Source organism: Lucilia sericata, unplaced genomic scaffold, assembly GCF_015586225.1.
Source record: "Lucilia sericata isolate MDLA Ls3-8-SP2 unplaced genomic scaffold, ASM1558622v1 Contig001496F_arrow, whole genome shotgun sequence".
In the NCBI taxonomy this organism is placed as follows: domain Eukaryota; kingdom Metazoa; phylum Arthropoda; class Insecta; order Diptera; family Calliphoridae; genus Lucilia; species Lucilia sericata.
In genome coordinates, this window is record NW_023995424.1 from 54,004 (window position 1) to 69,754 (window position 15,751).

Here is a 15,751-nt window from a genome sequence, read left to right on the forward strand (position 1 = left end):
CAAACTATAGACTAGTCCTGACTATAGACTATTCTATAAACTAGACTACAGTACTTATTAGACAAGTCTTGACTAGAGTATATAGTTGAAACTACAGACTCGACTATAGTCCAGACTATAGAGTGAACTATATAATAGACTTCATTATAGACTAGATTTAGACTAAACTATAGACTAGACTAGAGTAGACTAGAGTAGACTAGACTATAGACTAGACTAGACTATAGACTAGACTATATACTAGACTATAGACTAGACTATAGACTAGACTATAGACTAGACTATAGACTAGACTATAGACTAGACTATATACTAGACTATAGACCAGACTATAGACTAGTCTATAGACTAGACTATGGACTAGAATATAGACTAGACTATAGACTAGACTATAGACTAGACTATAGACTAGACTATAGACTAGACTATAGACTAGACTATAGACTAGACTATAGGCTAGACTATAGACTAGACTTTATACTAGACTATAGACCAGACTATAGACTAGTCTATAGACTAGACTATAGACTAGACTATAGACTAGACTATAGACTAGACTATAGACTAGACTAGACTATAGACTAGACTATAGACTAGACTAAACTATAGACTAGACTATAGACTAGACTATAGACTAGACTATAGACTAGACTATAGACTAGACTATAGACTAGACTATAGGACTAGACTAGACTATAGACTAGACTATAGACTAGACTAGACTATAGACTAGACTATAGACTAGACTATAGACTAGACTATAGACTAGACTATAGACTAGACTATAGACTAGACTATAGACTAGACTATAGACTAGACTATAGACTAGACTATAGACTAGACTATAGACTAGACTAGACTATAGACTAGACTATAGACTAGACTATAGACTAGACTAGACTATAGACTAGACTATAGACTAGACTATAGACTAGACTATAGACTAGACTATAGACTAGACTATAGACTAGACTATAGACTAGACTAGACTAGACTATAGACTAGACTATAGACCAGACTAGACTATAGACTAGACTATAGACTAGACTAGACTATAGACTAGACTATAGACTATAGACTAGACTATAGACTAGACTATAGACTAGACTATAGACTAGACTATAGACTAGACTATAGACTAGACTATAGACTAGACTATAGACTAGACTATAGACTAGACTATAGACTAGACTATAGACTAGACTATAGACTAGACTATAGACTAGACTATAGACTAGACTATAGACTAGACTATAGACTAGACTATAGACTAGACTATAGACTAGACTAGACTATAGACTAGACTATAGACTAGACTATAGACTAGACTATAGACTAGACTATAGACTAGACTATAGACTAGACTATAGACTAGACTATAGACTAGACTATAGACTAGACTATAGACTAGACTATAGACTAGACTATAGACTAGACTATAGACTAGACTATAGACTAGACTATAGACTAGACTATAGACTAGACTATAGACTAGACTATAGACTAGACTATAGACTAGACTATAGACTAGACTATAGACTAGACTATAGACTAGACTATAGACTAGACTGTAGACTAGACTATAGACAAGACAATAGACTAGACTAGAGACTAGAATATAGACTAGAATATAGACTAGACTATAGACTAGACTATAGACTAGACTATAGACTAGACTATAGACTAGACTATAGACTAGACTATAGACTAGACTATAGACTAGACTATAGACTAGACTATAGACTAGACTATAGACTAGACTGTAGACTAGACTATAGATTAGACTATAAACTAGACTATAGACTAAACTCTACTATAGACCAGACTAGACTGACTAGACTATTGACTAAACTATAGACTAGACTATAGACTAGACTATAGACTAGACTATAAACTAGACTATAGACTAGACTATAGACTAGACTATAGACTAGACTATAAACTAGACTATAGACTAGACTATAGACTAGACTATAGACTAGACTATATACTGGACTATAGACTAGACTACAGACTATATCATAGACTAGACTATAGACTAGATTATAGACTATACAATAGACTAGACAGTAGACTTGACAATAGACTAGACTATAGACTAGACTATCGACTAGACTATTGACCAGACTACTGACTATACTATATATGTACTAGACTATTATTAGTTATAATATAAACTAAACTACTGTCCCCAATATAGATTATAGTCCAGACTATGTTCTAGTTTCAATAAGAGATTACAATACAGACTTTAGATTATATAGATCTTTCAATAGTAAAAAAATACAATGTTTTTATGAATATCATGACCTTTGACCAAAAGTGTTTGAAATTGAATAATTGTTGTTAGTTCCCTTAATGTTTAAACATCCTCATTTGAACTTTGAATTAAATTTACCCAAACTCCAACTTGTAAACAAAAACCAAAGATTTAACACTTAACTACTAATTACATTTTATTATCCCTTACTTAAGTTGTACGTAAATCTTGAGTCTGCAATATTTTTTACTTATTATCCATTTCTCTTTTGCAGCAATTGATTCTAATCAAGAACTTACGATTGAATTACATCACTTCCTTGCTTGGCTACAACATGAACCACAAAGTTTAGTGTGGCTACCAGTATTACATCGTTTGGCAGCTGCTGAGGCAGCTAAACATCAGGTAAGTAGTGAAAGCCAAGAAAATGAAAAAAAAAAAGAACAAATTAAACTGGCACACAACTGCTAATAATTTGTGTCTCGTCTCACTGTTAACTTGGCACTTAATTAACACTTTTTTTCTAAAAACCATTTTAAATACAATTGTTTATGTATTTAACAGGCGAAGTGTAACATTTGCAAAGAGTATCCCATTGTTGGCTTCCGTTATCGCTGCCTTAAGTGTTTCAATTTCGACATGTGCCAAAAGTGTTTCTTCTTTGGACGTAATGCCAAAAATCATAAACTTAGTCATCCCATGCATGAATACTGTACAACGGTAAGTGTTTTTTTCCAATAAAAAACAAATAAGGTGACCAGTTTCTTATATAATTTAAAAATGTTTAATCTTCTAGACCACTTCCACTGAAGATGTTAGAGACTTTACGCGTGCCTTGAAGAACAAATTCAAATCACGCAAATATTTCAAAAAACATCCACGTGTGGGCTATTTACCCGTACAAAGTGTTTTAGAGGGTGATGCCTTAGAATCACCTGCACCCAGTCCCCAACATACTACACATACTCTGCAAAATGATATGCACTCAAGACTGGAAATGTATGCTACACGTTTGGCTCAAGTGGAATATGGTGGTGGCACTGGTTCCAACTCTACTCCCGATAGTGATGATGAACATCAACTGATAGCTCAATATTGTATGGCTTTGCCTACAAATAATGGTGCTGCTCCCAAATCTCCCGTGCAAGTAATGGCTGCCATGGATGCCGAACAACGCGAGGAACTGGAAGCCATTATTCGGGATTTAGAAGAAGAAAATTCTAGTTTACAGGCCGAATATCAACAATTATTAACGAAACAGAGTACAACACCCGATGAGAGCAGTGGTATGCAACATTCCAATTCATCTGTGGGTGGTTTAGCGCAGGGTGCCAATGCTCAGGGAGAACATGGTCAAGTAAGTTTTTTTTTACAATATCCCTTTAAAATAAAATTTAACGGAAAATTTTCCCTTTAAGGACATGATGGCCGAGGCTAAATTGCTGAGACAACACAAAGGCCGTTTAGAGTCACGCATGCAAATCCTAGAGGATCATAATCGTCAATTGGAGGCTCAATTACAACGTTTACGCCAATTGCTTAATGATCCTAATAATGGTGCTACCCCCGGTTCGGCTTTAAATTCAAAACCGAATACTTTACAAACCCGTTCAGTGACTGCTTCACAACTTAATACCGATTCGCCGGCTAAAATGAATCAACAAAATGGCCATTATGACCAGAACTCGAGTGAGTATACAAATTTTAGAATAATGGATTAAAATTGTTAGCCCATGATGGATTTAGTAGCAAGAGTAGACTAGTCTATAGATTATAGACTACACTAGACTATAGTCTAGACTATAAAACAGTCCAGACTATAGACTAGACTACAGTCCAGACTATGGAGTAGACTATAGTCCAGACTCTAGCTAGAAAATAGTCTTGACTATAGATTGATCTATAGTCCAGACTGTAGACTAGACTATAGAATAGGCTGTAGTGCAGACTATAGAATAGGCTGTAGTCCAGACTAAGGACTACACTATAGTCCAGGACATATTATAGACTAGACTATAGTCCTGACTATAGACTAGACTATAGTCCAGAGTATAGACTAGGCTGTAGTCCAGACTAAACACTAGACTGAAGTCCAGACTAAGGACTGCACTATAGACCAGGACATAGACTAGAATAAGTTCAGACTTTAGACTAAACTATAATCCAGACTATAGACTAGACTATAGTCCAGACTTTAGACTAGACTATAAACCTGACAATATATTAGACTATTGTCCAGACATAGACTAGACTATAGTCCATACTATAGACTAGAGTGTAGAACAGACTATAGACTAGAGTGTAGTCCAGACAATAGACTAGACTATAGTCCAGACTATAAACTAGACTATACTCCAGACTATAGACTATACTATAGTGCAGACTATAGTCCAGACTATAGACTAGACTATAGTCCAGACTATAGATTAGACTATAGTCCAGACTATAGATTAGACTATAGTCCAGACTATAGACTAGACTATAGTGCAGACTATAGACTAGACAATAGTCCAGACTATAGACTAGACTATAGTCCAGACTATAAACTAAACTAGAGAGGAGACAATAGACTAGACTATTGTCCAGATATAGACTAGACTATAAATCTGACAATAGATTAGACTATTGTCCAGACATAGACTAGACTATTGTCCAGACATAGACTAGACTATTGTCCAGACATAGACTAGACTATTGTCCATACACTATACTAGAGTGTAGTCCAGACTATAGACTAGACTATAGTCCAGACTATAAACTAAACTAGAGAGGAGACAATAGACTAGACTATTGTCCAGATATAGACTAGACTATAAATCTGACAATAGATTAGACTATTGTCCAGACATAGACTAGACTATTGTCCAGACATAGACTAGACTATTGTCCATACTATATACTAGAGTGTAGTCCAGACTATAGACTAGACTATAGTCCAGACTATAAACTAAACTAGAGAGGAGACAATAGACTAGACTATTGTCCAGATATAGACTAGACTATTGCCCAGACATAGACTAGACTATAGCCCATACTATAGACTAGAGTGTAGTCCAGACTATAGGCTAGATTATAGTCCAGACTAGAAAACAAAAAAGACTGGCTTACGGTTCTGACTATAGACTATGTTATAGTCCAGAATAATGGAAAATTTTTAATGTAACTCTTGCTACTGGATCTACTCCTAAAACGAAGAAAATGCACAGAGGTCAACTATTATTATTGTTGGAATTTTTCTTTACTTTTATTCCAAAAAAAAAAAAAACAAACTTCGTTTATATTGAATCCAAAACATTGGCAGTTATCATTGAATTGGAATTTTGTAAAATTGTTCGTAATATAAATCAATTAATGAATCCATAAAACCACTTGGATATCAAAAGTGTTAAAAAAAGTGTGTGTTAGATTGTATGTTGATGTGTCATGTTGTCATTTCCATCAAACATCCATATTTGTTTAAAATCGTATGTATTTTTTTCCAACATTTTTAAAAAATCAAAAATTTTAGTTTTTTTAAGTTATAAAAAAGATTTTAAATCAAATTTAAAAAAAAAATTAATATATATATAGATTTGCTCCAAAAGTTCTCAAGACCTTGATCAAGTACAAATAATATAATGATTTAAAAACTTTAGGAAATAGTAAATTTTGTTTCAAGAACATTTTTTTGCTCAGCTAGTGTAAAGAAAGCTTGAATAAATTCACTTTTTTTAAATTAATTCAAAAGTTTTTTTTTACATTTTAATTAAGAAAAAAGCTTTTTATATCAAAATCGCTAAAAAATCTCAGTTTTTTCGAAAATATTATTTTTATTTCAAATATATAAAAAAAATCGCTTATTAAAAAAACAACAATTTTGTGTTGTATTTCTCCTTTTTTGTATTCTATCTTCCACCTACTATTTGTAATTTTAATTGCAAACATGTGTATTTTACATCAACGTTCAACTCCTTCGTCCTTATTTATCATATCCACCACCACCACCAAACCACATCATTAAAACTAAAACAAAAAAAACATCATTCATTTAAATGAAAAACCCCAAAAAAAACAACAACAACCATAAATGCCCCTCCAAAAGTGGGTCTAATGTTGCCCGGTATGAATGATCATCATGCGGCTGCTGCAGCAGCAGCTGTTGGCGCCGGCGGCGGTGTTTTAGGAAAGCATCATTTAATGGGTAATGCCGGTAATCCTGCAGCTAATTTACATAGTTTGCAACAGCAGCAGCATCAGCAACAACAACAACATCAACGTAATATATTAAGTGGCAATGGTGGCATGGATATGCAAACGGCAACCGGAAATCCTGGAGGTTTAATGAGTGCATATTTAACGGATGATGGTAGGCCACCACCACCACCTCACAACAGCATGATGTTGCAACAACATAATCAAAGTGGTAGGAATATGATTGCAATGCAATGAATGAACGAATTAATGGTTTTTGAGACAATAAAATTTTGGTTTTATTTTTCTCTTGTTTTCGTTTCGTTTCTTTTGTTTTAAAGAGTTTTTTCTTCTGTTTTGAAATGAATTTTTAAGCTTTTGTTTTAAGAAAATTTTGTTGTAAAAAAAGCGTTGATAATGGTTCGGAAAAAACGAATTATTGGCAACAAATCTCGGTATTTATAATTTTGAATAATATACTGACAATGATAACTAGATTAACTAGATTACAGACTAGTTTATAGACTAGACTGTAGAATATACTATAGACTAGACTATAGACTAGACTATAGACTAGACTATAGACTAGACTATAGACTAGACTATAGACTAGACTATAGACTAGACTGTAGACTAGACTAGACTAGACTAGACTATAGACTAGACTATAGACTAGACTATAGACTAGACTATAGACTAGACTATAGACTAGACTATAGACTAGACTATAGACTAGACTATAGACTAGACTATAGACTAGACTATAGACTAGACTATAGACTAGACTATAGACTAGACTATAGACTAGACTATAGACTAGACTAGACTATAGACTAGACTATAGACTAGACTATAGACTAGACTATAGACTAGACTATAGACTAGACTATAGACTAGACTATAGACTAGACTAGAGACTAGACTATAGACTATAGACTAGACTATAGACTAGACTATAGACTAGACTATAGACTAGACTAGACTAGACTAGACTAGACTAGACTATAGACTAGACTAGACTATAGACTAGACTGTAGACTAGACTATAGACTAGACTATAGACTAGACTGTAGACTAGACTATAGACTAGACTATAGACTAGACTATAGACTAGACTATAGACTAGACTATAGACTAGACTATAGACTAGACATAGACTAGACTATAGACTAGACTATAGACTAGACTATAGACTAGACTATAGACTAGACTATAGACTAGACTATAGACTAGACTATAGACTAGACTATAGACTAGACTATAGACTAGACTAGACTAGACTAGACTAGACTATAGACTAGACTATAGACTAGACTATAGACTAGACTATAGACTAGACTATAGACTAGACTAAGACTAGACTATAGACTAGACTATAGACTAGACTATAGACTAGACTATAGACTAGACTATAGACTAGACTATAGACTAGACTATAGACTAGACTATAGACTAGACTATAGACTAGACTAGACTAGACTATAGACTAGACTATAGACTAGACTATAGACTAGACTATAGACTAGACTATAGACTAGACTATAGACTAGACTATAGACTAGACTATAGACTAGACTATAGACTAGACTATAGACTAGACTATAGACTAGACTATAGACTAGACTATAGACTAGACTATAGACTAGACTATAGACTAGACTATAGACTAGACTATAGACTAGACTATAGACTAGACTATAGACTAGACTATAGACTTTAGACTAGACTATAGACTAGACTATAGACTAGACTATAGACTAGACTATAGACTAGACTATAGGCTAGACTATAGACTAGACTACAGACTAGACTATAGACTAGACTATAGACTAGACTATAGACTAGACTATAGACTAGACTATAGACTAGACTATAGACTAGACTATAGACTAGACTATAGACTAGACTATAGACTAGACTATAGACTAGACTATAGACTAGACTATAGACTAGACTATAGACTAGACTATAGACTAGACTATAGACTAGACTATAGACTACACTATAGACTAGACTAGAGACTAGACTAGAGACTAGACTATAGACTAGACTATAGACTAGACTATAGACTAGACTATAGACTAGACTATAGACTAGACTATAGACTAGACTATAGACTAGACTATAGACTAGACTATAGACTAGACTATAGACTAGACTATAGACTAGACTATAGACTAGACTATAGACTAGACTATAGACTAGACTATAGACTAGACTATAGACTAGACTATAAACTAGACTATAGACTAGACTATAGACTAGACTATAGACTAGACTATAGACTAGACTATAGACTAGACTATAGACTAGACTATAGACTAGACTATAGACTAGACTATAGACTAGACTATAGACTAGACTATAGACTAGACTATAGACTAGACTATAGACTAGACTATAGACTAGACTATAGCCTAGACTATAGACTAGACTATAGACTAGACTATAGACTAGACTATAGACTAGACTATAGACTAGACTATAGACTTTAGACTAGACTATAGACTAGACTATAGACTAGACTATAGACTACACTATAGACTAGACTATAGACTAGACTGTAGACTAGACTATAGACTAGACTATAGACTAGACTATAGACTAGACTATAGACTAGACTATAGACTAGACTATAGACTAGACTATAGACTACACTATAGACTAGACTAGAGACTAGACTAGAGACTAGACTATAGACTAGACTATAGACTAGACTAGAGACTAAACTATATACTTTATTTATAGTTCAGACCATAGTCCAAACTGTTGTGGACTAGACTATGCTGTTGTAAAGAATATAGACTAAACTGTTATATAGAATATAGACTAGAATATAGTCCTGTCTATATACTATAGATCAGACTCCAATTCAGTTAATAGATCAGATTATTATACTATTGTCTTGATTCTAGACTATAGTGCAAACTATAGACAAGACTATATACATATCAGCTCATAATCTATACTAAAGGCCTTAAAGTAAACTACAGTTTAGATTAGAGAAGAGAATATAGGCCGGACAATTGATCAACCCCTATTATATACTAGACTACGAATTAGATTACTAAACTTTAATCCAACTTGTAGACTAGTATATATGTCAGACTACAGACTAAGATATTGACTAGTAGTGCAATTAGAAATTACACTCTAATGGCATTGAATTGGGAATTGTTTACTTGTTAGTTAACCTGGAATAAGTAAAGTAATCAATGGTTCTATTGTTGCTGTACAAAAGATCAGTTAAGTAATTAGACACTTGGAAGGAGATATTTTGACTTCTAACTCTGACAATTTTAAAAATATATTCATTTTTTATTTAAAAAGTGGCTGCTTTAAGTTTTTTGCAACTTTTGTTAAAATTTTTTAGTGCTAGAATTTTTGAATGTTATTGATTTTGCTAATTTAAAAATATTGCTAAACTAAATTAATAAAAAAAATTTCTTCTTTGTTTTTTCATTTTTTACCATTTACGCTAAAAACTGGATCAAAAAAAATAATTCCATACATTAGATCATAATTAAGAAAACGAAAAATCAGCAAACAAATAAAATAAAGGAAATTTACTTGAATTTTAAATAAAGGGTAACTTGAATTTCAATTATTTACAAAAAATATTGGTGTTGTAAAAAAAGTATTTTTTTGTTATTTTTTAGTATTTTTCTTGGTTTACCAGAAAAATTTAAAGGCATGTTGTTTAATGTTGTTTAAAAGAAAATGTTTTGGCTTTTGTAATGAAATTATTTTATGGTTTTTTAGAAAATTGTATATAAAACTTGTACTAATTTCAAAATTTTCTTTAATTGTTTTAATATAGCGGCCATAGGCAAGGCAATGGAGGAATTGGTAACAGTTATAACGGAACAAGAAATCGAGCAAACTTTAGAACAAGATCTAGAGGAGGAAGAGGAGAATCAGATAGAGCAAGAACAAACAGCAAATGAAACCACAACTTCTATAAACACAAATAAAGCGATAAAAACACCCAATGCCACATCGACACCATATGGTTATAATAAATAAATAAATGTTTTTTCTTTAAGAAAAAGAAAAAAATCTTTCTTTGAAACAAAAACCAAGTTCCGATTAACACCGATACATCTTTCAAAATATTAGAAAAAAACGAGAACGAAATATAATTTTTTAACTAAAAACAGAAAAAATTCAAAAATATCAATCAATAATTATAAATTGAGATAAAAAAAGTACTTGTATTTGTATTTTATATTAAAAACAAAAGAAAACCTAAAAACATAATCAATATTTGTTGTATAAAAAAAGAAACTGAAAATTGTGTAATAATTCTTAAACAAAAATCTAAAAAAAAACAGAAATTAAAAAAAACAAAACAAGTTTGCAATATTTATGAAATAAGCAATTTTGAAAAATATGAAAAATAAAATATCTTAAATTAAAAAAAAAAATTAAATATAAAACAAAAAATATCATTAACATTTACACACAAATAAACTTTTTTTTAATTTTTAACTTTAATACATATAAATATGTTAAACAATTTAAATCAACAAAATAAGAATTGAATTCTAATTTTAGTTCTTAAGTCTTAAGTTTTTTTAACAAAATATTATTTTATCCTCTCTTTCCTCTACTCCACATTTTTAAATATTATTTTATTGTTTTTCTTCTTTATTCTTTATATTTGTATATCTTTAAAATTTATAAACAAAAAACACACAAATTGTAGTTGTAATTTTTTTCTTTAAAATAAAAAAAAAAACATATTATTTTTTATTAAATTTTAAGTTTTAAATAAAGTTTTTAATTTAATTTTACCAGAAAAAAAACTTGATTGATTTTTATTTATATTTTTAATTTCGATTTTTAAAGCCTTCAAAATATAAATCCACACCATAGACTAGTCCATAATAGTGCAGACCACAGACTACAACAGTTCAGATTATAAAAGTATAGCCTATTGACAGGATTACTGACTAGACAATAATATGAAATATAGACTAGACCATAGTCTAGAATATAGAAAATGCAGCTCATACTATATATCTATATTCTAGACTATAGTCTCTACTACTAACCAGACTATAGAAATTATTACAGACTATTCAATAAACTAGGTTAGACTATAGTCTATACTATAGACTAGACTATAGTCTATACTATAGACTATACTATACTCTAGACTATAGCCTAGACTATAACTATACTATAGACTAGACAATAGACTAGACTAAAGACTAGACTATAGACTAAACTATAGACTAGGCTATAGACTAGACTATAGACTAGACTATAGACTAGACTATAGACTAGACTATAGACTACACTATAGGCCTAGACTATAGACTAAACTATAGACTAGACTAGACTAACTATAGACTAGACTATAGACTAGACTATAGACTAGACTATAGACTAGACTATAGACTAGACTATAGACTAGACTATAGACTAGACTATAGACTAGACTATAGACTAGACTATAGACTAGACTATAGACTAGACTATAGACTAGACTATAGACTAGACTATAGACTAGACTATAGACTAGACTATAGACTAGACTATAGACTAGACTATAGACTAGACTATAGACTAGACTATAGACTAGACTATAGACTAGACTATAGACTAGACTATAGACTAGACTATAGACTAGACTATAGACTAGACTATAGACTAGGCTATAGACTAGACTATAGACTAGACTATAGACTAGACTATAGACTAGACTATAGACTATAGACTAGACTATAGACTAGACTATAGACTAGACTATAGACTAGACTATAGACTAGACTATAGACTAGACTATAGACTAGACTATAGACTAGACTATAGACTAGACTATAGACTAGACTATAACTAGACTATAGACTAGACTATAGACTAGACTATAGACTAGACTAGACTAGACTATAGACTAGACTATAGACTAGACTATAGACTAGACTAAAGACTTAACCATAGACTAGACTACAAACCAGGCCAGACTATAGGCCAAACTATAGGCTAGACTATAGACCAGACTATAGGCTAGACTATAGACTGTACTATAGACTAGGCTATAGACTTTACTATAGACTAGACTATAGACCAGACTAAAGACTAGAATATAGACTAGATTATAGACTAGACTATAGACTAGACTATAGACTAGACTATAGGCTAGACTATAGACTAGACTATAGAGAAGACTATAGACTAGACTATAGACAAGACTATAGACTAGACTGTTGACTAGACTATAGACTCGACTATAGACTCGTCTATAGACTAGACTATATACTATACTATAGACTGGAATATAGACTAGACTGAATTCAGATCAAAATTCATAGAAAAGATTTAATTTTTTCCGATTTTTATTTTTTGCATCGAAATAATTTAATTTAAAGAAAAGTTTAATTATTATTTTAAAACATTTTTCTAAAATTTTAAACATATTCAATTATTTTCCTAACCATATCACAAACCTAAACCTAATCTAACCTAAAACCAAACCTACTATATAAAATTTAATTTTCAAACCTACAAGAAAAAAAATCCTATAATAAAACTAAAACAAAAAGAAAATATATTAATTTCAAAGAAAGTAACAAAAATTAAAAAAAAAAATAAAAAAACTCAAATCAATACGCTGACGAAAACGATCATTAAATGGACCACCTTTTTCTACTTACAAAAAAAAACAATTAAATTAAATAAATCTACTATAGAAACTAATTTAAAACAATTTTTTTCTTAAACAAATTATAAATAATATTAAATAATACAGCATACAAATAATAATAAAATAACAACAATAAAAAGAAAATCTTTTTCAAATCTTTAATAATAGTAATTAACACAAACACATACATAAATAGTAATCATATCAAAGTTATTCCAAAATTTAATAAATGCAAAAATAACTCAAAAATATTTATAACCTAAAAATAAATGAATAATTAATTGCTCATTGATAAAAAATATTAAATGAATAATAACTTCAAATTATATATCCTGTCTAAAATATTACCACAAAATTTAAAAAGTATTAAAAATACAAATTTTATAGTTGTCTACTTATTAGATACAAAAACAACAAATAATAAAAAACAACATCTATCTGCTTGAGATTAATAGGTTTGATTCAAGGGTCCTTAATACTTAGAAATAAATATCGAATTAGAAGTTTTCATTCAAACTACAATTCCAAATTTTTCAATAAAAAATCTGTTTTGAAAATTCGAATAAGAAATGTTTCGAAATTTTTTCAGTTCTAGTTATAGTTTAGTTCTAGTTCGGTTCTAGTTCAGTTCTAGTTCAGTTCTAGTTCAGTTCTAGTTCAGTTCTAGTTCAGTTCTAGTTCAGTTCTAGTTCAGTTCTAGAAGTTCAGTTCTAGTTCAGTTCTAGTTCAGTTCTAGTTCAGTTCAGTTCTAGTTCAGTTCTAGTTCAGTTCTAGTTCAGTTCTAGTTCAGTTCTAGTTCAGTTCTAGTTCAGTTCTAGTTCAGTTCTAGTTCAGTTCTAGTTTAGTTCTAGTTCAGTTCTAGTTCAGTTCTAGTTCAGTTCTAGTTCAGTTCTAGTTCAGTTCTAGTTCAGTTCTAGTTCAGTTCTAGTTCAGTTCTAGTTCAGTTCTAGTTCAGTTCTAGTTCAGTTCTAGTTCAGTTCTAGTTCAGTTCTAGTTCAGTTCTAGTTCAGTTCTAGTTCAGTTCTAGTTTAGTTCTAGTTTAGTTCTAGTTCAGTTCTAGTTCAGTTCTAGTTCAGTTCTAGTTCAGTTCAGTTCTAGTTCTAGTTCAGTTCTAGTTCAGTTCTAGTTCAATTCTAGTTCAATTCTAGTTCAGTTCTAGTTCAGTTCTAGTTCAGTTTTGTCTTAATTTCAACAAACATAAATTTGTAACAGTCTGGCCACCCTGATTCTATCAAAGTTTTCAGTGAGAGAACAACAGCGAATGAATGAAAACAAAGAGAGCTGGAAATTGCTGATCTTTTATTAAGAGCATAAACAACAGGACAAAATCAAACATGTTGATAAAAACAAACAAAACCAAACATGAAAACCTATTGATCTGGCACAAGAATCATAAAAAAGCAAAATTAAAGAAAACTAATTAAATGTTTTATTACAAAAAATATCCCCATAAAATAAAATTAATAAAAATATTAAAACTAAACATGGTGACAATATAATAATAAATTTTTTTAGATAAATTAAAACACAAATTTAAATAAAATGCATTGAAAAATTAGATAAAAACGAATTTAAACCGAGAAAAAATAAGACAAAATATTGAAAAATTTAAAAAACATATTTGGAATGTTTCAACAATTACCAATAATAATTACATATTTATATAGAACTTATATAGAATAAACATATCTAAAATAAATATTTAAACTAAAAACAATTAAATGATATCATTTATAGAAAAATTTTTACAAATTTTTTCAAAAGCTTAATTTTTTTATTATTATTTGATTTAAAGACAACAAAATTAAAATGATATTCCTTATTTAACTGCCAACTGAAAACAAGAAATTTATTCAAAATAATTGCCATAATATGGAACTTAAAACATATCCCCCAAATGAAAAAAAGAACAAAATAGTCTTCTTACAACGATTTTTTTAAAAGAAAATTTAAAAAATATTAAAATTAAATTTAAAGAAAATAAATATAATAAATTTTAATACACTTACCTTAATTGTTAAATGTAGCTAAAGCAAAATTAAAATATTGATAACAAATTTATAGGACATAGCACACTTTTAACACTAATGAAGGATGTTTTAAATGGTTTTAGAGAATTTAATTTGGGTTAAAATAAAAGGGGGCTTTTTGTTTCGACAAATTTTCCAATCATTTTCAAAATTTTTTATTTGACTCTTTTTTAAGCAAATTGCACATTAGCCCCTTTTTTAACTAAACACTTTTTTATTAAAAAAAAATTTCGCACTTTATAAGAAAAATATCGGTTTCAAAATTATTGTAAATTTTTTTTCAAGAATTTTTCCACATTTTCATTAAATATTGGCTGAGTATTAAAACACAACAATAAATCACTTTTTTATTTTATTAAAAAACAAACAACCACGCACTCGAATTCAAAACCACGACAAACTCCTTTCACGACTTCTTAATAAAGACTAATTAAACAGAGAAATAAATCAAATAAAATCATACAAATCAAATTCTGATTAAAAACATGTTCAGTTTTGTTTCGATACTCGCAAAAAAAACACTCAAAATAACAAACACAAGAAGCAAATCAATTAATAACAGGAAAAAAACCAAAGCAGAGATCCTGCATATTAAAAAAGCTTACACTTACTCTCCTTTCTTCAAAATAAAACACAAAA

The 15,751-nt window shown here is 30.3% G+C and overlaps 1 protein-coding gene across 1 annotated transcript in view; it reads left to right on the forward strand.

The window, feature by feature from the left end:
* LOC119611619 (dystrophin-like) overlaps positions 1-10,489 on the forward strand; it is a 28,886-nt gene extending 18,397 nt beyond the window's left edge. Inside the window, 6 exon segments of the mRNA XM_037967253.1 lie at positions 2,535-2,665; positions 2,825-2,980; positions 3,057-3,617; positions 3,679-3,949; positions 6,342-6,662; positions 10,251-10,489. Coding sequence (XP_037823181.1) covers positions 2,535-2,665; positions 2,825-2,980; positions 3,057-3,617; positions 3,679-3,949; positions 6,342-6,662; positions 10,251-10,456 — 1,646 coding nt within the window. The 3' untranslated portion in view covers positions 10,457-10,489.
* The last annotated feature ends 5,262 nt before the right edge of the window (positions 10,490-15,751 follow it).